The sequence below is a fragment of the Nycticebus coucang genome, chromosome 17 (genome assembly GCF_027406575.1).
Source record: "Nycticebus coucang isolate mNycCou1 chromosome 17, mNycCou1.pri, whole genome shotgun sequence".
Lineage (NCBI taxonomy): Eukaryota > Metazoa > Chordata > Mammalia > Primates > Lorisidae > Nycticebus > Nycticebus coucang.
In genome coordinates, this window is record NC_069796.1 from 50,313,446 (window position 1) to 50,337,891 (window position 24,446).

Here is a 24,446-nt window from a genome sequence, read left to right on the forward strand (position 1 = left end):
TTAATAACCCATATGCACATGCCCTTTCTCCTCACCAGGCCTCAGCTTTCTCTCTGTAAAAGGGATGCTGGTAACCCAAAATTCAAGACTTTGCATGCTGCTCCATCCTGATCCCTCTAAAGTAAAGGATAATGATTGCAAATGTGGGACCTCAGGGAAGCAGCATAAATCCATTACTCCAGGTGCAAAATGTCTTTGCCAGCTGCTAATTTACATGAATAGTACATACAAATTTTATACTCTATTCCAAATATTTCTGTCTGTCTAACATATAAATTTATCTTAAAATATCTTTGAGTAAAATTGATGCTCCTGGTTTCCTGTCATTCAAAGAACTCTAGTTTGAAAAAAGAAATGAAGATTTATTAAACCCTGATATTATGTGCCAGACACAGCACACACTTTATATGCATCCTCTGTTTCATCTGCACAGCAGTCCTCTGAGGTCAGTGCTATTGTCATCATTTCTTTTTTTTTTTTTTTTGAGACAGAGCCTCAAGCTGTCACCCTGGGTAGAGTGCCATGGCATCATAGCTCACAGAAACCTCCAACTCCTGGACTCAAGCGAGTCTCCTGTCTCCGCCTCCTAAGTAGCTGGGACTACAGGCGCCTACCACAGCGCCCGGCTGTTTTTTGGTTGCAGCCATCATTGTTGTTTGGCGGGCCCGGGCTGGATTCGAACAGCTCAGGTGTATGTGGCTGGCACCTTAGCCGCTTGAGCCACAAGCGCCAAGCCTCATTATCATTTCTTTACCATTTTTTTCTTTTGAGACAGAGACTTGTCACCCCAGGTAGAGTTCAGTGGCATCATCATATCTCACTGCAACCTCAAATTCCTGGGTTCTTGTGATCCTCCTATCTCAGCCTCCTGCATAGCTGGGACTACAGGCACTGCAAAACCATGCCCAGCTGATTTTTTCTATTTTTAGAACAGATGGGGTTTTGCTCTTGCTTAGGCTGGACTCAAACTCCTGACCTCAAGTAATCCTTCCACTTCAACCTCCCAGAGTGGGGTTACGATTGCAGGTATAAGCAGCACTATGCCCAGTCCCATTCTTTACTGTTAAGGAAACTGAAGCTCAGAGAGTTTGAGCAACTTGTCCAAGGTCAATAGCAAATGGACTCCAGTGGAGAAGAGCAGAGGCAAATCACCTCCAGGTCTCTGTTTGCTTGAGGGCTATGAGGCCATGTCCAGTCTCCTTGGAATCCCAGAGTCCAGCTCTTACCATTGGGCAGTGAGCCTCACATATGGGGGATATCTTAGAAGCACCATTTCTTTGTCTGACATAGACCTATGGAATCAGAATCCAGAGAGGCAGGGCCAGGAATGTAATTAGAAGGTCAGCTGTGGGACTAAGCATGCTGACTTGACTAGAACAGGGAATTCTTCTTCAAGATTATATATATATATATTATTTATTTATTTATTTTTCTGAGACAGAGTCTTACTATGTTGCCCATGGTAGAGTGCTGTGGCATCACAGCTCACAACAACTTCAAACTTTTGGGCTTAAGAGATTCTCTTGCTTCAGCCTCCCAGGTAGCTGGGACTACAGGCGCCCACTACAATGCCTGGCTATTTTTATGGTTGTAGTTGTCATTGTTATTTGGCAGGCCCAGGCTGGGTTTGAACCCGCCAGCTCTGGTGTATGTGATTGGCTCCCTAGCCGCTGAGCTATAGGCAGCAAGCCAAGATAATATATTTTAATGTTGTTATTTATTTTTTTTTGTTTGCTTTTTTATTTTAGAGATGGGGTTTCTCTATGTTGCTCAGGCTGGAGTGCAGTGGCTAGTCACAGTCGCCATCATAGCACTCCTGGCCTAACTGATCTTCCTGCCTCAGCCTCCCAAATAGCTAAATATAATGTATTCTTGAAGGTTGTCCCTGATGCTATCACAGAAGATGGATTTGCTCTATCAACAGGCTGTAGTGACAGAGTGCCTATCACCCCTCAAGTTGGGAATGGTCAGAAAGGGACACACACAGGGTGGGGCCCTTCCTGCAGGTGTTGTGCAGAGCCAGGAGGTAGTCATGATGTGTGGTGTGCCCAAACTGGTCAAAAGCCTGACTTGCAATTATTCAAAAATATTTATTACGTAATAAAATGCTTGTTTCCCCATTTTTATATTCCAAACAAAATATCTAAACTCCTAAAAACAAATGTCTAAACTGGTATGGCTGAGTTTCCTCTGGGTCAACAGTCTTATGCTGTATTTCAGAGACTCCCTGGCCATCTCCGACTCACTCCCAAGTGTGAAAACCCCAGATCTCCCTGTTCTGGAGAAGGAGGAGGGCCAGTTGCTAATGCATCGGGGATTTGGTGTCCCTGAGCAGAATTCAGCACTCCTTGCTCCTTCCTCCATGCTCCAAGTATAGTTCCCACATACCTTCAGAGCGGTGGCCCCCGGGTTCAAACCCTAACTACCCTCAGGAGCTATGGGACCTCAGGCCAGTGAACTCAACCTCTCTGACCTAAGCTGTGGAATGGGGTTTGTCACAGTACCCGGTTTATGGGGCTGTTGTGAGGCTTCAGTAAGTCAGTTCAGGTGAGAGCTGGGAACCAGGCTGGCGCACAGCAAGTATTCCGTACGTGGCAGCTTTATTGCTGTTCCTGTTGTGCCCTTTCACAATCCAATCCCAGCTGTCTGGGCCTTTGCTCCCTTATCCATCTGAGAGCTTTTCAGGACTTGCTACACACTAGCCACAGTAGCCCCGGCAGGCTCAGGGAGTCTCAGGCAGCATTTCCCATGCCCTAACCAGCTGAACTTCCTGAGTTTCTGCTGTCCCTTCCTTTACTATTGCTACTTCATGTTTTTAAAATCAACTCACTTTAAAAAAAAAACTCAAAAATACTTATCTCACAAGGACAATTTTTATCACTACTTTACACTTATGATTTGAACATGTGAAACTTTTCTTTCTTTCTTTTTTTTCTTTTCTTTCTTTCTCTTTTTTTTTGAGACAGAGTCTCACTCAGTTGTTCCAAGCTAGACTGGCATGGCGTCATAGCTCACAGCAACCTCAAACTCCTTGATTCAGGCGATTCTTCTGCCTTAGCCTCCCAACCACTAAGATTACAGGCGTCGGCCACAAGGCCAAACTAATTTTCCTCTCTTTTTTTTTTTTTTTTTTAATAAGAGACAGGGTCCCACTCTTGCTCAGGATGTTCTCAAATTCCTGAGTTTAAACAGTACACCTGCCTTGGTCTCCCAAAGTGTGCTTACAGGTGTGACCCAATATATCCAACCCTGTTAAACTTTTCTGTAGTACACATTAAGCTAAATCTATAACTGCTGAAATAAGGTAATCTATGCACCAGTAATGGTTCTAGCAGCCCACAGGGTGAATAATCCACCAGTTTATGAGCAGCCAAAGCGAAGTTCTTTGTAGAAGAGCAGCCACAAGGTGGGCCTGGGGCCCCATCCGGGCTGGGGACTGTCAATGAAGGGGTTTGTCCAGATGGAACCAGGCAGTTGCGGGGTCGAGACCCTGAAGGCAAGGCCCCTCCCTACCTTTGGTGTCTTCATCCTCAATGGTGGTGTTGGTGCTCTCAGAAGATTCCTGCCAAAAAAGAACAGAGGGGATGGTGAGGCCAGCGTGGCAAGCAGAACGAGGCATAGCCAGGCAGGGCTGCCCGGCTGCCTGATGTTGCGGCCTGCTTTCTGTCAGCCTCCCAGGAGCTGCCATCCAGATGCTGTACTGAAAACCTTGCCAAACTCTGCAGCCTAAGGAGAGGGAAGGCCCAATGGAGCAGGTGGCCAGGGGCCAGGGCAGGGATGAAGGGACGGCTGCAAGGAGAACCCTGGCCTTTCCAGAAGGGTTAAGAGGAGGTTCTCATGTCCTTTCTGCTCAAGGGGGCAAAGAGGGGGTGTGGAGGAGCAGAGAGACACCATAGCGGCCGCAGAATGGGGAAGGAACCCACACTGGCAGGAGAGGAAGAGAGAGAGAAGGAGGCCCAGTGTGAGAGGGTGGGCTTTTCAGAGGGGAGGAAAAACCACACAACTGAGTGAGACAGCAATGGAATCAGACGAAGAGGGACATGGGCCACCATGCCACCACTGGAGCCCCTAGACAGAGGCAGGGCTGCTGGCCCCTCTGCCACCGGTGGGCCTGGGTAGCCTAACACAGGCTCAGGAGGGGCCTCCATGGCACTACTACTATTACTACTACCAAGCCCACCCTTGCCGCAACTGGCACAAACCAAGCCTGAGATAAATTCCAGAGCAGAGGGGCAGGGAGAAGCGAGAAGCCAAGGGCTGGACGTGGGGTGAGGTTCAAATCCACCTTCATACCTGAGGGAGGCCTCAGGTCTGCTATTGGCCTGCTGGTCCAGGCCATGGAATTGGAAATGTCAACAGAAACACGCAAACAACACACACACAACACACAAATTGTCACACAAGGCACACGTACCAAGCACGCCCTGAGCACCCTCTCCCCGCCCCGGGTTCCCAGTGCAGCCTGCAGGAGGGAGGCAGGAGCAAGGGTTCGAGGCCCAGCATTTACCGGCGTATAGGAGACGGCAGACACTCACCATTAACTGAACGCTGGAACTGGACTTTCTTTTCTGGAAAAACAAGGAGAAGAGATGGGACAGGAAAAGACACAGCGTGAAAACGGCAGGGAGCAGAGGAACGACAGGGGAGGTGTGGAAGGAGGATGGACCTCGGGGTCATCCTCTGTGGTCCTTTGTCAGCTTGGCCTTGGGACAAGGAGCCAGTGCCACCAGTAACAGCTACCCTGGCAGGCCAGTCCTCTCCGCCTGAAGGTCAAAGTCCTCATGCGCAGCTGCCTGGTTCTACCACTCTAACAACTAAGCCCAAGGCCAAGCCTCCTTGGACCAGGGCTGCCCACTCCGGCTCGCTCTGAGGGTGGAAGCCAATCATGGCTCTCAGATGCCAGCTGCCTAAGGCCCCCAGCGCCCAGTGCTCTTGAAAGACTAAAGGGTGCTCAGGCCTGGGGAGGAGGCTCTGTGTCTCCTGCTAAGCTCCTCGTGCATCTCCAAGAGGCCCCCACGCCCCATACACTGCCCTAGTTGGAAAATTTGTCAAAAATATGTAGTACCAGGTCCTCTCTGAGGAGTCTGATAACTAGGTCTGGGGTGGGCCTGGGCATGTCCATTTTCAACAATAGCCCTAAGTAATTTCCAAGGAGAGCCAGGTGTGGAAGCCAGTCGTCTAAGTGGCCTTCGAAATCCTGCTCGCTTTCACAACTCCTCACGACTGGCTTTTTTAGCTGCCCTATGCTGACGGAGAAACTAAAGTGCAGCCAGAAGTGAAGCTGAGTCTGAACTTGAGTCTTTCAGCCCCGCCATTCTCAGCAGCCCCTGTATTGGCTATGGAACCAAGAGAAGGACAGGGACAAATGCAGATTTCCTTGTCCTTCCCTCAGCTCTCCAAGCCAGGAGTCTTAAAGACTCACATTCACAGAAGGTCACAGGTTGAGACTGACACTTGCATCATAGTGAGAAACTGAGGCCCAGAGAGGCACAGTGGCCTGCCCTAGGCCTCTCAGTAAGCCTTAGCAGGGCTGCGGCTGGAGCCCAGGCCTGCGTGCAGGGCTCCTTCCTCTGTCTGGGTCTTCAAGTGCCCAGGGCCTGACCCCTCTTTAGAGGCTCAGCCTGTCCCGGATGCCCTCACATCTGTAAAGCCATAAGACCCCTCTCCCTGCTGCACAACAGCGGAGTAAAGAAAGGGCCAGTGATGCCCTTAGGGCAGGCCTTTGCCATGGGAGGCACTGGCTATTCCTTGAGGGTCTTGGGTCTAATTCTGGGCTTTTTGACTCCCAGATCTAGTGAGCTTTTGTGTGCCAAGAACCTAAGACCCTCCATCCAGAGCCTCCACAGATGTGGCAGGTGGATCACTGCGCCTTCCAGTGCTATGTGCTCTCAGGAGCATAGATACTCACACACTAGTCTCTTCCCCAGCTGGGCTGGACAGTGTGACTCCCATAGCCAGCAGCCTGCAGCCAGCCTCGCCTCTCCTGTCCTCTCTCTCTCCCCTCCTCAGCCCTCTCCTCCTCTGTCCTCTCCTCACCTCCCCTTCCCTCTCCTCTCTCCTCTTTGCTCTCCTAGTGTTGGCCTCACTCCTGTACGTGTGGGGAAGGGGACAGACCCACAGAGCTCAGCTGTCAGCAGAAACCTGAGGAGCCGCACAGGGGCCAGGAGTTTCCGGGCGGGACACGAGGAGGGAACACAGAGCAGAGACTGCATCAGATTTGGACGCACAGTGACAGGATGGGACATGGGGGAGAGAGGTCATGACGGCACGGATGGGACACCAACAGGGGCAGTGAGTGGGGCTGAGGGGTGGAAGCTTCCAGCTCCTCCTCATGGAAGTCAGGGCCTGGGGCTGGCCGGAAGGGGGACATTGCTTCTTGGAGGTAGAAAGGATCAATTTTCCTGAGTCACAAATGATGATAATCCTGCATTGACCAGCACTTTAGATTTTGATTTAGAAGGACTTTCACCAAAAGTAGAGTTGCATCTCTCTGCACCACAGGCAGAAGCGTGGTACCAAGGTTAGCAAAGATGACAGAAACTGAGAATGGTCAAAATTGGTCTTGAAAAGCCCTTGAAGGCCCACTAGGGATATCGTATGTCATGTGGCTGCTTTCCCTGCAGCACGGGAGACAGCCATGCTTCTTCAGGTAAGCCCCAGCTGAAGCAGCGGTTTGTCTCTAGGGACTGAGTTGTGCGAAGAACAGGTATTTCCCCTATAGCGGAAGGTGTGTCAGGGAAAGGAACACATGTGTGGTTCCTCTCGCCAGTCCCCTGCAAACGACTGCCATGCTGCTCTGGTATAGATGACAGAACCAAAGGTCTGGGTTGCCCAGTGCGGTAACTGCAGGGCCGACTGGAACCTGTGGCCTCCTGCCTTGAGCTCCAGTTTCACTGGTACTGAAAACACAGCTGGATGACCTCCCCCTACAAGCTGCTCTCCTTCCCTACAGGAGGGAAGGATGCTGAGGATGGTCAAAATTGGCCTTTGAGTTTGTCTTCTTCCATACCTAGGCCACCCTGAGAAGTCCCCAAGGGTCCGTCCTATGCTGCAGGAAGTGGTGGCACTTTGCTTAGCCGTGCCCACTGGAAAGCCTGCAGGGAGCACCAGAGCCCCACCAGGCTACTAGCTGTTCTTGCCCTCTGACAGCTCCTGCCTCCTGGCCTTGCCCAAGAGCCTGACCAGAGTTTCTTCCCCAGACCCAGCCTGAGGGAGGCCCCTCCTGACCTGACAACTCAGGGGCTCTGCATCGGCCTTTGCCAGGGCTATACCCAAGAGCCCAGCACCAGGGCAGTCTCTCTCTCTGCCCTCTCCTCTTTCACCAACCTGGGCCACAGCCCACCAGTGCCTGTAGCCTCTGCTCCCACATCCCCCAAATCAGAGCCATGGAGCCCACTGCCCCCTTGCTCAGTGTCTCCACTCGGGGGTCAGGGAAGGCCCCAGCTGCTCCGAACCTGGCAGCCCGGACATTGCACATCCCTTCATTACCATTTCACATGGGCGGAGTAGTATGCAAGCCAAACTCACTGCCAGATTTCGTTTAAGGTTTGGGATAGGTGCCTCTTGACTTTATAAGTTGGGTTGGCTTTAGATTCATGGTTTTCAAATATTTTCTTGAACAAACTTTGTTTTTAAGAGAAGTCATACTTGAAAGTCTAATAGCATATATGTAAAATGAAGAAAAGATGGTAACAACTGACATCTAATGGGCATGCTTCACATGCCAGAGCCGTGCTGAGCTACCAATGCACGTCATGTTAATTCTCACAAGTAGCCCCAGGAGGTGGGACCCCTTTTAACCTCATTTTATGAAGGAGGAGAAAGACAAGTTTGGGGAATCTAAATGACCACCCCGATGGCTTCTGGTACACATGACAAGCCCAGAACACCACCCCAACTGCTGCTGGAATTGCCTCTCCAGAAGCTTTGGACTCCAAAGAGCTCAGTTTGAAAATCACTGACTTTGACTAATAACCAAATAATTGTGTATTACTCAAGCACCCAAGATGAGAAGGGAGAATGATTAAAATTCTGTTGATGTTTTTGTTCGTTTATAAGCTGAAATCTTAGAAATAATCAAATCCACATCCCACCCATTGTACCTAGGGGAAAATTCAAGCTGGGACCAGGTTAAGGGCCGAGGGAAGGCCCAATGCTGGCATTGGCCATCCAGCCCTGATCCCCTCCCATTCAACTCCTTGACAAACCAAAGCCAGTGGCCAGAGACCATACATGTTGCTGTGAACCAAGCCATGAAGCCACCAGCACACCTGGGAGGCTGTATTCACACAGCATCCCACACATTCCAATGTCCTGGGCACAGCCCAGCCTTGGGGCCCCAGATAGGCAAGGCTCTGAGCCCAGAAAAAGGCAAGGTCCCAAAGAGACGAGAAGATGGAGAGGCAGGGGAGGAGCTGCAGAGAGCAAGGACCAGGCCCCAGAGAGCAGAGGGAGAAGAGAGAAGAGAGGGGAAGGAAGGGCCACAAGGCCTGGAGGGAAGTAGCTCGGGCAGGCTTAGGGTGGGACGGGGCAGGCCAACGGGGCAGGAGGGGCTTCTTGGCACTGACCAGTGGGCCTTGGTGGGAAAGTGGGCACCTCTTGATCCTAAAGCCCAAAGGAACGGCTGTATGTCCTCCATGGGCTTTCTGGGGTAGACTAAAGAAGACTGTGGAGCAGGGACCCATTCCAGCCCACTCGCTCTCAGGAAGAGGAGGTCACCAATCACAGCCATTTCTGTCTCCTCCTCACATCCTCTTGCTCACTAGTTCTTCAGCCCTGGAGAACCACAGAAATCTCCTTCTTTCCTGCCCCTTTCTTTGTTCCAAGCCCAACCCCAGGGTGTCTGCTTCTCCTCCTCATCCAAGACGCGCTCCCCCATCTGCTCCCACCAGTCAAGAGGAGAAGGTGGGCACCAAAGCCCAGTTTTGTGCCCGGGACGGCCTGGCCACAGATGTGACCTGTGTCTTCCCAGGACACCATCAGCAAGGCCTGGGTCTTGCCCCAGTCCTGAAAACCAGTCCCTGTTGGTGGAAACGCTGCCAGAGTCGCACCCTGCCGAGCAGTCGGGGAACTTACCTTCACACCATCATTCTTCTTGTTTCCTCCACTCTTCCCTCCTGTGGAGGACAGAAAGTAGAGGGTTAGCAACACCAGGCAGGGCACCAGGGCCCACAGGGCGAGGAGCAGCAGCATCCACGGGCAGCCGGAGGGCAGACTGCGCAGGGGACAGAGCTGGCCCAGCAGGCCTGGGAGGAGATGGCCTCCTCTTCCTCCTCACTCCGTGGTGGCCCAGGACTGCCAGTGGCCCACTGGGTGGGCCTGTGCTCCCTGTTCTCAGCAATCCCAAGCGTAAGCCTCCAGCTTCATGGGTTGAGGGAGTTATCCAATGCGTCCAGGGACTGTGGAGTTGCTATTTCAGCCCGGGATTCCCTCTGGATCCCGATCACCACCATGCCAGTGGTGGCCAAGCCGGAGGCCTGGCTGCCCGGCCCTGGACTGGACACTCCCTCCCCACCCTGGCCCTCTCTAATTTTAGCCCCATGCTGCTGCGGAGGTCATGTGTCAGCCCTGCCTACTCACTCCAGACAGCTGCAGGCCACATTTTGCTGGTGACAAGAAGCAGATGCCCCCGCTGTGGCCCACCCTGGCCAGAGCACCCATCCATCCCTGCTTTCTCCTCAGGCAGCACAGGCCTCCCCAGCCTCAGACCGGCTGTGTCCCTTGTGGCAGGGATAAGCAACAGCTCTCAGGGAGTCCTCCGGCTGCTGTCATTTCCCTTTCCCTCCCTCCCTGCCTCCTGGCTGGAGCCATGGAAGTGGTGATCAGCCAGGAAATGGCCTGAAGGCCCAGGCCTGCCCAGCCTGCCATCCAGCTGCTTCAGACCTTAAGCAACTGCCTTAAACAAAACAGGATATCTACAAAGGGCTTAGTACAGCATTTGACCTGTATGCAGTAGGTGCTCAGTAAATGGTAGCCAGGATAAGACCTTCTGGTGGCCTTGAGAGGTGAGCTGGGAAGGGGCATCCCAGGGCCCCTGAGGGATGGGGCACTTGTCTGGACAGCTTGGCAACCAGCCTACATTGGCACCCATTACCCACTTGAGGTTCTCATCCAAAGCCCCCTACTTGCAAACCAAGGCAGGGGCTACTTCTAACCCCAAAGCTGAGAGGAATGGCTATCTATCCGCTGCAGGGTTTGTGGGTGGGACTAGGATGGACCAGGATGGGGGGAGGGCACCCAGGGCAGGGGGAGTGCTTGTTCTTGAGCCTCAAGGAGGGCGGCCCCTCTCAGCTGCAGCCCACTATCTCAGGACTAGGGTTCAGTGAGGACACAGAGTCTGATTTTCAAGACATGACAGAAAACTGTTTTTTTTCCTATGAAATCTCCTTATTTTTTAGTGCTAGAAACCCATTCCAAGAACTTTTAAAACTTTTTAAACACCTTTGGCTCCCCACCAAGGGGTTAGATACAACTCTGGGGCCACCATTTTGTGGCTCCAGACTAGAGTTCTCTACGGCGCTTCAGTTGTTAAAAAAAGACTGACTGACTGGGTAGCTCATCTTTCCATTTAAGGAATGGCTGGATCCTTGTCTGAGGAGAGGGTGGGAGGCAGTTCAATGTGATGGGAAAAGCCCAGTGACACCTCTGGGTCTCATTCTTCCAGCTGGTTCCCTGGGCTGCGGGACGACTCAGTGAAGCCAGGGATGCCCCCTTCTCAGAGCTGACCCTTTGCCATGGGCTGACCACGTGTCTGCAGAAGCTTCCTCAGCTTGGCCGCAGCCCCAGTCAGAGGGCCCCTGGGGTAAGCTCTGCTCTATCTGCTATCTATATCTGCTCTGTGCCCGCCAGCCTCCTGCACTTCCCAGAGAGAAGCCTCTGGCGGGCGCTGGCCCCAGTGCTCTCCAACATGCCAAGAGGAGCTTCTTGCTAAGCCCGGACAGTAATCCCTTCCCCTTCCCTCTTTGAGGCCACATGCCTCAGGTAATTGGGCACTCCCTGCCTTAACCAGCCTGCTTTGGCCAAGAGCCTGGGAGGCTCCTGCCCTGGCCTCCCTGGGAACCCAGCCTGGTTAAAGCACTTGCCAGCTTTTACATATGGAAGCAAAACTCGACTGGAATTCAAGTAGGTGGGAGGGGAAAGGAGAGGATGGGTAAATTGACACCTAATGTGTACATTGCACACTTTCTGGGTGAAGGGCCCACTTACAACTTTGACTTAAAATACACGAAAGCAAGCAATGTAACCAAAATGTATGTACCCCTGTAATATTCTAAAATGGAAAAGAAAAAACAAAACAAAACAAAACAAAACAAAACAGTAGCTGCTTTGGGGTTTGTCAAGTCTGTGTTGAATTCAGTCTCTGCCTCTTCCTAGCTGTGTGACCCTGAAGTGGGAATTGGGGGAAGTTCAGAGCTCACCTTCCTGAGCTTCTGTTTCCTCATCTAGAAAATAGGGTGGCAAGGTCTCCCTGCTGTCCTGTCATGAAGGTTACCTGAGCAGAAGCTTAGGACTGCTTAGCACAGGGTTCCAATAACAGTGTTATTCCCTGGGCCTGCCTCTATCCTGCCTAGACCCACGCCCCCAACATTCCCAGACAGGCCTACCTGTCTAAGAAACCCAGCATTGCTGCAAGGTAAGGGAGCCAGACCAAATCCCTAACCAGCCCTGATGGCCCTAGGCTTGCGGACATTTGACCTCTTTCCACTTCTGGGTACAGATTTGTGGCAGTTGAGCTATACCCCCCAGTCACGGAGTCCTCGGCAGCCCCCACTCTCCTTAGGCCCCCTATCTACAGGGCAACCAAATATCCAACAGGATGATGCCCCAGCCTTGTACTGGGGACTCTGAGGTCCCACCACCTACCAGAGAAGTTCCTGGTGGCCAGCATAGTAGTGAGAATGGCTCCCTGCAAAGACAAGAGGAGGACAGGGGGGGAAGAGGCCAGAGGGGAGGAGATGCAGAAGGGATGGAGAGGGTGTAGGGAATGAGAGGCAGGTGCTGCATTAGAAACAAGCCAAAGCCTCTGCCCAACCCACCATTGTGCCCTACCTATTCCCAGCCCAGAGCTCATCCCCTGCCTCGCTGGAGACGTTGGGGTGAGGTAGGCTTTAGCTGGCACAGCTCTTGGGATAAGGCCATCTAGAAGCAGATATTAATAGGTCCTGTAGCCTGGCTCAAGCTGATGGACTGAGGACACCTAATGACAAGGGTTCCTAAAGGCCATGAACTTCCTGTCTGGGCAAAGACCTTGCATCCCTCAGCCCTTCCACCTGTCAGCCCTTTGCTTGGGCTGTGATCACCTCCCTCCAGGACTAGCTCATGCCCCCACAGCCTCTGGGCTCAGACAACCTGGAGGATTCTCAATGTGGAAAACCCTTCTTTTGTCAACAGTGAGCTAGGAGATAAGGGGCTTCTGGTTCTGACACTATCTGATTTGGACTTGGCTTGAACACTCTGAATCTAATGGTGTATGATGTTAAGAATGGCGCCTGTGGCTCAGTGAGTAGGGCGCCGGCCCCATATGCCGAGGGTGGCGGGTTCAAACCCAGCCCCGGCCAAACTGCAACCAAAAAGTAGCCGGGCGTTGTGGCAGGCACCTGTAGTCCCAGCTGCTCGGGAGGCTGAGGCAAGAGAATCGCGTAAGCCCAAGAGCTAAGAGGTTGCTGTGAGCCGTGTGATGCCACGGCACTCTACCCGAGGGCGGTACAGTGAGACTCTGTCTCTACAAAAAAAAAAAAAAAAAAAAGAATCTCTGATTCCAACATGTTGAGACCTCCTCTGTGACACAGCTCCTACTGTAGGATAGAGATGACACTCAGTTCTCCTGGCATCATGTAGGCCCATGTCCCCATTCTGAGCCTTCATTCCAGGCCTGGAAGCAACAGAGGAGATTCCAAGGGAGCTGAGACCTCCACAATTGCTCCTCATTGTGCCCAGCAGGCTGATGGCTCCTCTGTCCCAACAGGACAGGGGGCCCTTGGCACCTGGCAAGGGGTATGCCAGGAGCTGCCATGGCCCTGAGATCACAAAGGACCTTCAAGAGGCCACAGCTCAGGGCCCACCTGGCCCCCAGTGGCTTCCTTGGGGCCATGATTGCTGTCTGAGTATCTCAGCTATTCCTCCCCAGTGCTGGGAAGCTGAGACCTCTGCCCCTCTGTGGTCTGTCCAGTCACATCTTACCCACGAAAGCTCTCCCTAGCCACTATGAACCACATGTGGCCCACCTAGGGGCCATGCTCACACTTCCAGACTTCTACACAGGCTGGTCACTCTGTCTGGAACATCTTCTCATTCTGATTATACTTGGCTAATGCGTGCTTATCCATCAGAGCTCAGCTTAAGTGCCACTGTCTCCAGACCTAGCATGGACTCCAGCTTAAGTGCCACTGGCTCCAGACCTAGCACTCCCACCGTCTTGGGGCTTGTGCAGGCACAGTGCTGAGCACTGCCCCCAAACCGTGGGCACTTGTCTATCTCCTCTGCTGGGGTCCCCTTCACTGCTCATTCCCAAAGCTCCTCCCACCCTTCAGCATGCAGTAGGTATTCAATAAATGCGCGTTGAATCTACAAAGGAAAGAACTCATGAGTGGGTCTCTTGGCCTCTGTGGAGACCCAGACTGAGCTACTCCCAAGTCTGGAGGTGTGGAGGGTGAGGACCTGTTACCTTCAATTTTCTCCTGGCGTTGAACTTCTTCAGGCAGTCCACGGTCTCCTGTCTGTGCATACAGGAGGCCACGGTGGAGCGGTGCTGGAGAAAGGTGGGAATAGGCCTGTGAGTAGAAGGCAGACCTACCCAAGGATAGTCCTCAGCAGGGTGTCTTAATGGAAATGTAATTGCATCTTGGGGAGGACGAGTCTTTGTTCTAGGGGACTTGCAGGGTTATTGGCAACCTGGCACCAGACATTCAATGCTAGGAGCATCCCCAGTCATGATGTCAACCTGGAACACCACTTGTTTCCATATTACCCCTGAGAATAACGGCAGAGTCAGAGTCTCTTGGTTTAAACCCTCTCAACCCTGTGCTGGGCATGAGGGGCTTGGGCAAGGCCAAGACTCTGAGGGCCTGGACCCTGAGGTCTGGAGGGGCTCCTGGGAGGGGACCTACTGGGGAAAGCTCACCGAGATCCAGGGGTGCTTAAGGGCCTCAGCAGCTGTGATGCGTTTGGATGGGTTGATGGTCAGCATCTTATTGATCAGATCCTTGGCTTCCGGGGTGACAGTGTCCCATTCCGGCGATGGGAACTGGAAGGGGCAGAGAGGCCAGGTTTGCCCAGCCTGACCCAGGCCACCCCTGCGATCCCCCAGCCCCTGACTGGCAGGGGAGCAGGCAGGGGTCCTGCTGCCCATCCACTTAGACATCCACAACCAGGAGGAGTTGGGGCTCCTCAATGAAGGGACCTTTCTGGACCAGGGCATTTTTCTCCTGACCCTGGACAAATCAGCACACGGCCAGAGGGAGAGGAGATCTCCCTGCTATTCTGAAGCTGTGCTTTATCTAGAGAGCAGCCGGCCAGTGGTTATAGCCCAGACTTCAGAATCAGAAGGCCTGGGTTCAAGTTTTGGCTCTGCCTCCCAGGCTGCATGACTTGGGGAGTCATATGACCCCTCCAGCTATTCTTTGAGATTTTGTGAGAATTAAATATAATGTAAAACATACGAGGCTCGGTGCCTGTAACTCAGTGGCTAGGGTGTCAACTACATGCACCGGGGCTGGCAGGTTCGAATCCAACCCAGGCCTGCCAAACAACATGACTACAACAACAACAAAAAAATAGCTGGGCATTGTGGTGGGCACCTGTAGTCTCAGCTACTTAGGAGGCTGAGGCAAGAGAATCGCTTAAGCCCAAGAGTTGGAGGTTGCCATGACCTGTGATGCCACAACACTCTACCAAGGACGACATAGTGAGACTCTGTCTCAAAAAAAAAAAAAATTATATCTATATATACACACATATGTATGTATAGATATATATATGTATATATAAAACATGTGACACCATTTAATCAGTCTTGTAGAAGAGTAGTATAGCTTGGTGGCTAGAGCCACACTGCCTGGGTTCAAATACCAGCTATACCATTTCTTAGATTTGTGATCTGGGAAGTTACTTCACCTCTTATACCTCAGTTTCCCAATCTATAAAATGGGGGTTTCCCACTGGGTCATAGATTGATATGAGGAGTAAATGTAGTAATATATAAGACATTCAGAAGAGTGCTACAGAGGTGTTAGCTATTATTAATGTTTATGTATATGGGCTCGGCACCTGTAGCTCGGTGGTTAAGGTGCCAGCCACATACACCAAGGCAGGCAGGTTCTAACTCCACCCAGGCCTGCTAAACAACGATGACAAGTACAACAACAAAAAAAAGCTGGGTGTTGTGGCAGGTGCCTGTAGTCTTAGCTACTTGGGAGGCTGAGACAAGAGAATCACTTAAACCCAAGAGTTAGAGGTTCCTGTGAGCTGTAACACCACATCACTCTACAGAGGGTGACATAGTGAGACTCTGTCTCAAAAAAAAAAAAAATTGTGTATATAAAAGAAGAAAAGACATAAAAGCTGGCTGGGGGCCTGCCCCTCCCCTACTCCCCATGCCACTTTGGTGCTGCTTCTACCTGCTAGGGCCCACAGGATAAATCCCATCACTTTGAGTCCCCAGTCATCAGGCACACTGTGGTCATTGCCTGGCCCTCACACTCCTTGCTCCCCTGTCCAGTACTAGACAGTGGCAGGGGACCTGATTGGGCCAGGAAGATGGGAAGCAGGCATTCTCATATCGTTGGCCTTACTGAGCATTGGCTCTCACTGGAAGGGTGCCAGAGGATGTTGGGGCCTGGAGGGAGGAGCAACACTCACATCATAGGCACCGGCTTTGATCTGCTGGTACAAGCGGTGCTGGTCCTCATCCCAGAATGGGGGGTACCCAACCAGCAGGATATATAGGATGACCCCTAGAAAGAGAGCCAGAGAACTTTCAACCACCTGGGGGGAGATGGGGGAAAGATGGGGAAAGTCACGGGAAAGGAGAGAGGAGAGAAAAGAGTCCCCAGAGGCAAGGGCAGCCAGGGTTACAAAAGGGGCTTTGGATGGACTCACCACAGGCCCATAGGTCCACAGGCTTCCCATACGGGTCCTTTCGCAGCACTTCTGGGGAGAGGTATCCAGGTGTCCCTGCAAACCCTGTTCCCAGACACATAGACAGGCAGACACATACACATAGGTCAGTACGTACAGAACCTAGAGCAAGATTCTGCTGGAAGAGGGGATGTGAGTTGCCCTAGACCTGGGGGAAAATAGCCCCTGCCCAGTAGATGCACTTGGACTCGCATCATGAAATCCCAGTGGGCCAAGGGCATAAGCTTGGCCTGATAAGCCAGCAAACCCTCTCAACGGGGTCAATAAGCACACAGCACAGCTGTCACCACTCCCCACTCCACAGTAATAGATTCCGGAGCTCCTCAAGGTGAAATGTACTTGCTATATAAGCTCCAGGCTGAGAGCTAAACCATGCCCACTCTGTACTCTCTTGCAAGAGCTGGTCATGAAATGTTAGGAGGCCTATCCTAGCTCTTGCTTTGCCCCTAAATCCTGCAGGTCTCTTTGCCTTCTAGGCTTCTGTTTCCTCATCTGTCAAAAAGATAATAGGGATTTCTATCTCAAATGCTTCCTGATGTTGTTGAGAGGATGAACCGAAATAATGAACACCCAAAGTATTCTAATAAGTAATCACAGGAATAGTTACTAGTTACTGAGTATGTATGCTAAGCATTGGGCTGAGCCCTTTACGTGCTGGTTCATTTAATCCTCACACTGCTCTTGAGGAACACACACTATTATTATCCTCATTTACAGATGAGGAAATGAAGCCTCAGACAGGTGAAATGACTTCCCCAAAGTCACACGCTTTGTAAATAGCAGAATTAGGATTTGAGCCCTGGGCTCTGATTCTTAACTACTGACCAATATCACCCATTCCAAAGTAGCCCCAGATAACTGAAAGGGACTCAATTATGTCAAAATCCCAAAGTGTACTGGATCATCTGACCCGGTTTTTTAAAATTCCTTGACCTTTTCCAAGTTTCTTAGCCTCTGTTTTCTCTCAGGATAAAAATCTCTAGCACCCAGGCTGTTGGGAGAACCCCATGAAAGCCCCTCAAGAACAGTGCGGGCATGGGTTCATATGAAGAAGCCATGCAACCGTTTTAGTAAAAACTGTGTCCTCTGTGCCTGGCCCCAGGGAGATAGAATGAGTGCTACCCACTGGCTCAGGGGGGAGGGGGTCTGCTCTCTGAGCCCCACCTGGCCCCATAGTCATCTCCAACCTCCCCTGCTTAGGCAGAGTCTTTCTAGAAGCCAACATGTAAACTCCCCTGCCAGCCCACACAACTCACCAAACCACGCCTGCTGCTCTCCTTCTACCTCTATGGCCAGGCCAAAGTCCGCCAGCTTCACTGCAGCACCTTTGAGCTTGGAAGCCAGCAACAGATTCTCCGGCTATCCAGGAAGAGAAAAGAGGGAGAAGGGGGAGGAAAGGGCCAACAGATAGTCAGCAGATTCAGAACCTCACCTCTGGGGCCTGGGCTTACAGGAAGAACGTCTGGACACTCCGAGGCCCCGGACCCCAAATCCAGCCCCAGCCACAGAATCCTGAGCTTCAGTCCCCAGAGAGAGGGCTATTTTGTGAGAGGGCCCCCATCTGTGACAACGGAAGGATGCTTTCTCCACCATTCAGCTGGGGCTGAGGTGAGGGTAGGTGCAGGGGTGGTGCTGGTATAGCCACCATTGCAATAAGAAAGAAACAGCAATATCTGCGGCACCCCTACCATGTGCCAGCCACTGGGCTATGTGTTCCATATGCATCATCTCACTTATTGTCTCAGCAACACTTTGGGGTAGGTGTCATGACACCCATTATTCACAGCAGCCTTCCTACCAAGCCCCACTTGTTCCTACCTCGGGGCCTCTGCACTTCACCTTCCTTGCCTGATTTGCTCTCCCCATGAACTCCTTAGGGCTAGTTTCTTCTCTTTGTCTGGCTCTCATTCTCATATCACCCCTTCAAAGAAGTCCTCCATGACTATTCTATAGAGAAGGAGGCCTCAGGTATCCTCTGTCTTAGCTCCTCCTTCTAGGTTTCATTGTAATTTGTAATGTTTCCCCTGCCTGTCTGTGCACTTGTTCATTGTCTGTCAGCCCTGTGGAATGTGAGTTCCTTATCTGTCCTGTTCAGCAATAGCTAGGATGTGTGTGTGTGGGGCACATAGCAAGCATTTAATAAGTATTTGTCATATGTATAAAGATGAAGGCTAGGCATGGAGGCTCATGCCTGTAATCCTAGCATTTGGAGAGGCTGAGTCAGGAGGCTATCTTGAAGCCAAGAGTTCAAGACCAGCCTGGGCAACATAGCAAGATTTTTGTCTTCTACAAAAAAAAAAAAAAAAACTTTTAAATATATAAAGATGAGGCTTAGAGAGGTTGAGTGACTTAACCAAGATCATACAGCTTATAAATGATAGAGCCAGGATCAAGGCAAAGGCTGACTCCATCTTAACCACTTGAAGCTGAAAGATGGTGGGTATACATAGGACCAGCAGCCAACCTATGGAAGGCCTTATACCTGGCCTCTGGCCATCGAGGCTACTGACTTTCACCAGCCCCCCAATTTCCTACTCTTTCTGCTGGCCTTCCTCTAGGTTGGGAATGCAGCCTCTTGTGGGGCTCAGGACAGAGGGATGCCAAGAGTGTGCTCTCCGCACTTGGATAGTCCTGGCTTCTAATCCTAGCACTGCCACGTCTATGCTATGAAATTTTGGCAAATTATTTCACTCTCTGAGCTTTAGTTTCCTCTCAGGAAAATGCCCACCTTATGGGGTAGTGCATGTTTAATTGAGATAATCATTGTAAAGTACTTCACAGTGGCCTACAGTAAGCACTTAATAGCCTTAGTATTCATATTTTCTGCCCGGGGATGGGCTCAGCATGCTTGGGCTCTTGGTTTCCCATCCTCCTCTGACCTCCATCTCCAATGAGACTTTCAAAGAGTCCCACCTCTCACCTCTCACTGTCCAAAGCTAGGATGGACCCAAACAAGTATTGCTCCCTCTGCCTGGCTTGTTAGGCCTCCTTTGTCCTCTGGGGACTGCATTCCCAACCTGTCCTGGGTCTAGGTGGCTGTCTTGCCCTGATTTGATGAATGTGTCACTAATTAGTGTATCCAGAGTGGCCTAAATTTGGGCTGTTTCTCCTCCTTCCTCCTCCCATTCAGGAGCTGTAGCTATAATGGGAACAGGCCCTCAGGGAAAGCCGCCCTAAGGTCTGGCCAGAGACCTCTTTGAGTGTAAACCTGACTATATGTCTAGACAGAGCCACAGAGAAATCATCTGGGGCTCAGGTGAGACACCATGGACTGCCTGTGACGTTCGGAGGTGGGTAGGGGTTCCATTCAGAGCACTGTGCCTCAAAGAGGGAACTGGACTGGTTAAGGCATGTCAGGGCACCCAGGACAGGGAGGGCCTGGGAACCACATTCTGGTGGGAATGACATATACAGCCTGCAGGAGACTTAGGAGCTGTAACAACACTGCCAAGTCTCTCTAGGGCTATTCCAATCTAGAGACTTATCTCTGGGTGGTTCCAAATGGCAGAACTGCGGCTCAGCGCAAAGCTCCCATAGCAGGAAAGATGGAAGGGGTATTCCCCAGTGGGTCAAAGGGCTACCCTGTGGAAAGCAAATGCAATGTTTCTGAAGGCCATAAAACAAAAGTTTGTGGGATACCTGGTAGGGTCACCCTGGGTGTGGCTGTGCAGAAGCAGGAGCTGGATAGAATGGCTTTTTGACACCAGACCCCCAAGGTCTGGACAGGCCTTGGACAACTGAATGGCATGCCCGTGGGCAAATCCGTTGGACTCTTCAGGCCTTAGTTTCCTGCTCTACAAAACAGGGATGAGATGAGCTACCAGCCGCTGATGCCTTGAGGCCCAGCAGAGGAGAACCACTAGGTCTGTGTTGACAGGGCGGGGCCTTGCAACTAGGTAGTGCCAGACTAGACTCCACACCTCCTGAGTCCTGTCCATCTCCTTCTTCAGATGCGAAGAGGGAGGACTCCAAGGGTCCAGAGTCCTATTTCCTTCTCTTCCAGCCTGCCAGAGACCCAGGAACAAAGGTAACAATGTGTCTGTATACCAGGCACTAGGCTATCTCCCTTGACATCCTCACAGCCCCCTTTCAAGTGTTGCTATGGCAACCCCATTGCTCACAGCGGGAGGGGGGGCGGGGAGGGGGAGGTCAAGATACTCTATACTGTGTGGCTAGAAAGTGACCTTTTTGGGCCTAGGCCCCTGCCTGCCTTCTTTCCCACCCTACCATTGCTGGTCTTGGTGGTCTAATTGCATCTCACCTGGCCTGACACAAAGCCTGTGGGCTGGGAGATGAGAGATCAGGGGCCCAAACCTAGCTGCTCTACCTTTCTGAGCTGTTTCCTCATCTGAACAGTGGGGAAAACATTCCTACCTACCCTGTTTCCAGCCTAACTCATGGACATTACAGGAGTTTGCCAGCAATATTCTGCTCTACTCTTCAGGAAGGAATCACAGAAGGACAGGGGTTCCTGGGGTGGGCAGGCTCCTGGGGTGAGCCACACCCACATGGGCTGCTCACCTTCAGGTCCCGGTGCACCACCCCCATCTGGTGGCAGTGCAGCACAGCCTCCAGGATCTGCTGGATACAGTGACTATGGAGAGAGAGAGAAAGGGGTCACAGCAGTGCAAGCACGGGCCTCCCCTGGGGAGCTGACAGTGGCTGAGAGTACCTGATCCCCGGGCACCATGGCTTGCAGTATCTGGCACTCACCTGGCATCTGCCTCGCTGTAATACTCCCGGGCCACGATGTCTTCAAACAGCTCCCCACCAGTGACCCTGGAGAGACGGTCATGAAATCACCATAGAGGCAGAAGCTAAGGATGGGGTCCAAGAACCTCAGGACCTCAGCCACAAAAGGAGGGGCCCCAGGGCATCTGGGGTGACCCTGTTACACCTTTCTGCTGACTGCCCTTCCCACTCCTTCTCCCATACTGGGCCCAGGCTGGAGTCCAGAGGTGGGGGACACTCAGAACACATCACTGAGTTCATTAGGAAGCCCACAGCCTCCCCCATTATCAACATCTCAAGGCTGTTTTACCTATGAGACCAGCTCCATGGCTAATTTTCACTGCCATCCCACGAACCCCTGAGGCCTATCATTTCATTACTGCTTTTCATCCAATTGACTATCTTTAAAAAAATTAAACATATTCCAAAAAGAAATTTTATATTGCCACTGCAAATGGAAAACCAGCATCACTGGCCACAAATAGAAGAGAAACAAAAATAAATACAGGATGAAAGCTAAAAGTGTTTGTTGGCGTTTCAGGAAAACCAACAACTTGCACTGCTTGGGTGGCAGGCCTACCACATTTGGGGAAACTGTGGATGCAAAGAAGGAATTCAGCCCAGTCTAGTGGCATCCGAGACCCTTCAGGCCAAGGGGACCAGTGAGGTCATCCCTGCTCAGGTTGCCCTTGATACCCCTGGCACACCCTAGGGTGGGGCCAAACTCACAGGTCAAAGATCAGGTAGTGGTGTCCCTCTTCTGAGATGCTGTCATGGAGTCGGACTGTGGGAGGGCCAAGGCAGTCGGTTACATCAGGACATGCTGCTCCCCACACCTCCCTCCTCTCATCCCTCCTAGAGCCAACGCCCCAGTCTTCCGGATAGTCAGTGAACACAAACTAGGTTCAGGGTACACAAACTGTATACCAGGCACTATGCTATCTCACTTGACATCCTCACAGCCCCCTTGCAAGGGTTGCTATGGTAACCCCATTATAAAGAAGCTACCATTGAGGCGGGGGGGGGGGGTGTCAAGATACTCCATACTGCATGGCTAGAAAGTGGCCTGTTTGGGCCTAGGCCCCTGCCTGCCTTACTTACTGCCCAGGCAAGTAAGAGCTCAACACATCAAGTGCACACAGACCGTGGGCATTACTGAAAGAAGCCTGAGATTAAAGGCTAATGATGCCTACCTTTGTCAGAGTTTGGTCCCCTCCCTTCTCCAACACTCAGTTTTGTTGCTTGGCAGGCTGGGGTCATTAGAAAGAGCTTGTGGCCCCCATTTCTGCCACATCCTAGCTGGGTGACCAGGTCTTTTAGAGCTTCTCTTTCTTTGTCTGGACAATGAGAATGAAACTCCTGGATTTGCAGGTTTGTTGGGAGAGTTCCAAGAGGCACACAGTTGGTGCTTACTCAGTGCTGGCCCTGAGCTAATAACCCTGCTCTGCTCCCAGGTCTGAGGAGATAACAGAGTGTGGGGGCTGGAGGCAGGAGTGACAAGGTCCCTGAGTTCTGGCATGCTGAAAAGCTGTCATCTCTTCACACCTCATTTACCAAGAAGGAGGCAAAGCTCCCAGGAGTCCAAACTCCCAGCATTACCCCCTGAGCTACTGAGAGGAAAGGCCTGAGGGTTTGAGGCTGACTCTGGGGGGCTGCACCCTGTCAGCTACCAGCAAGGTTCACATCCTTCCCTGCACCACAACCTAAAAATGTCCATGGAGTGGTGCTGGCTCAGTGAATTATGATCTATCTGCACAATTGAAAATGACACAGCTGTTAGAATAATGCGGCAGTTATGTATCCAAATTATGTTGTTTGGTGGAAAAGCCAAGTGCAAAACAGTATGCGTAGTACTTTTTAAAAAGGATGTATCTAAGTTTATATATGGCATAAGTCTCTCTGCAAGAATACAGAGAAGCAGGCATGGAGGGCGGGGTGCCTTTAGGGAGGAGAAGTGAGGGAGCTGGGTTATAGGGGGAGACGCGCTTGTCACTGCAAACGCTAATGCCATCTGAATTTGCCTTGTGCATGTATTTCTGACTCAGTAGTGAGTCCGCTGAATTGTTTATGACTCTCATCTGCCTCTTGCAAATTTTGGAGAGTGGACTGAGACGGGGATGTCACATACCCCAGAATGGGTGCCCTATAGTAGCAGGGGAATGAGGACTAGAGATGGAAGATGAAGGAGACACAAATTTAATGAAATTTTAAAACATTTTAAAATGATGATACACATTTATAAATAATAACTGAAAAATATTTTAAAGTAAAATCTTAAGAACACATATAATATACTGCTGCTTTTGGCTCAGTGCCCGTAGCTGAGTGAAGAGAGCTCCGGTCACATAGACCAAGGCTGGTGGGTTCAAGCCCAGCCCTGGGCCTGCTAAACAACAATGACAACTGCAACAAAAAAATAGCCAGGTGTTGTGGTGGGCACCTGTAGTACCAGCTACTGAGGAGGCTGAGGCAAGAGAATTGCTTAAGCCCAAGAGTTTGAGGTTGCTGTGAGCTATGATGCCACAGCACTCTACCAAGGGAGACATCGTGAGACTCTGTCTCAAAAAAAAAAAATAAAATATATATATATATATATAGCTGTTTTAATTTCTTATCTAGACTCTAGATTTTCATTAATGTTTTTCTGTACTTGGTTTCCTATATTGCTAACCATTCCTCTGTTCATTAACTTATTTTATGTTATTTAAGACAGAGTCTCAAGCTGTCGCCCTGAGTAGAGTGCCAAGGCGTCATAGCTCACAGCAACCTCCAACTCCTGGGCTCAAGCGATCCTCTTGCCTCAGTTTTTCTATTTTTAGTAGAGACGGGGGTCTTGCTCAGGCTGGTTTCAAACTCATGAGCTCAAGCAATCCACCTGCCTTGGCCTTCCAGAGTGCTAAGATTACAGGCATGAGCCACCGTGCCTGGCCTCATTAATTTATTTTAACTTTTTGCTGCATTTCAGAGTAAATACAGGCTTAATTTTTAAAATGTGTATGTGTATTTATTTTTGTGCGTAAAATCTGGCAATTTTACATCCATGCCCTGCCCAGACCCTTTGGTAAGTTTGTGCATCGATTCCCCAGCTGCTAGGAGTATTGGCTGCTAACAGCACCCAAATCCCTATCTCAGGTGCTGCTCCTAGGAAAGCTGACCTAAGATGATGTGTTTAGATGTACAACACTTGAGAGGTGCTTATATAACATATGGAAGCATATATCATAAAATGTTAGCTCTAGGTGGTGAGGTTGTAGGAGATGCTTTAAAAACCTTTTGTGTCCTCATCTACAATTAACTTGCATCCTTAGTATATCAGGGTAAATTTTTTTTTTTTTTTTTTTTTTTTGTAGAGACAGAGTCTCACTGTACCGCCCTCGGGTAGAGTGCCGTGGCGTCACACGGCTCACAGCAACCTCTTAACTCTTGGGCTTACGCGATTCTCTTGCCTCAGCCTCCTGAGCAGCTGGGACTACAGGCGCCTGCCACAACGCCCGGCTATTTTTTGGTTGCAGTTTGGCCGGGGCTGGGTTTGAACCCGCCACCCTCGGCATATGGGGCCGGCGCCCTACTCACTGAGCCAC

The 24,446-nt window shown here is 51.1% G+C and overlaps 1 protein-coding gene across 2 annotated transcripts in view; it reads right to left on the reverse strand.

Annotated features, from left to right (window-relative positions):
- The window catches only part of CAMK2A (calcium/calmodulin dependent protein kinase II alpha), a 66,036-nt gene that overhangs the window by 14,145 nt on the left and 27,445 nt on the right, over positions 1-24,446 (reverse strand). The window contains exons 4-15 of one of the 2 annotated variants that reach the window (XM_053566327.1): positions 21,595-21,649; positions 20,848-20,913; positions 20,656-20,728; positions 17,391-17,493; positions 16,096-16,179; positions 15,856-15,950; positions 14,120-14,242; positions 13,664-13,747; positions 11,863-11,905; positions 9,076-9,116; positions 4,536-4,568; positions 3,514-3,562 (exon numbers count right to left, since the gene is read on the reverse strand). In XM_053566327.1, coding sequence (XP_053422302.1) covers positions 3,514-3,562; positions 4,536-4,568; positions 9,076-9,116; positions 11,863-11,905; positions 13,664-13,747; positions 14,120-14,242; positions 15,856-15,950; positions 16,096-16,179; positions 17,391-17,493; positions 20,656-20,728; positions 20,848-20,913; positions 21,595-21,649 — 849 coding nt within the window. The remainder of the gene's footprint in view (positions 1-3,513; positions 3,563-4,535; positions 4,569-9,075; positions 9,117-11,862; positions 11,906-13,663; positions 13,748-14,119; positions 14,243-15,855; positions 15,951-16,095; positions 16,180-17,390; positions 17,494-20,655; positions 20,729-20,847; positions 20,914-21,594; positions 21,650-24,446) is intronic. The other variant, XM_053566328.1, reaches the window with a different exon arrangement.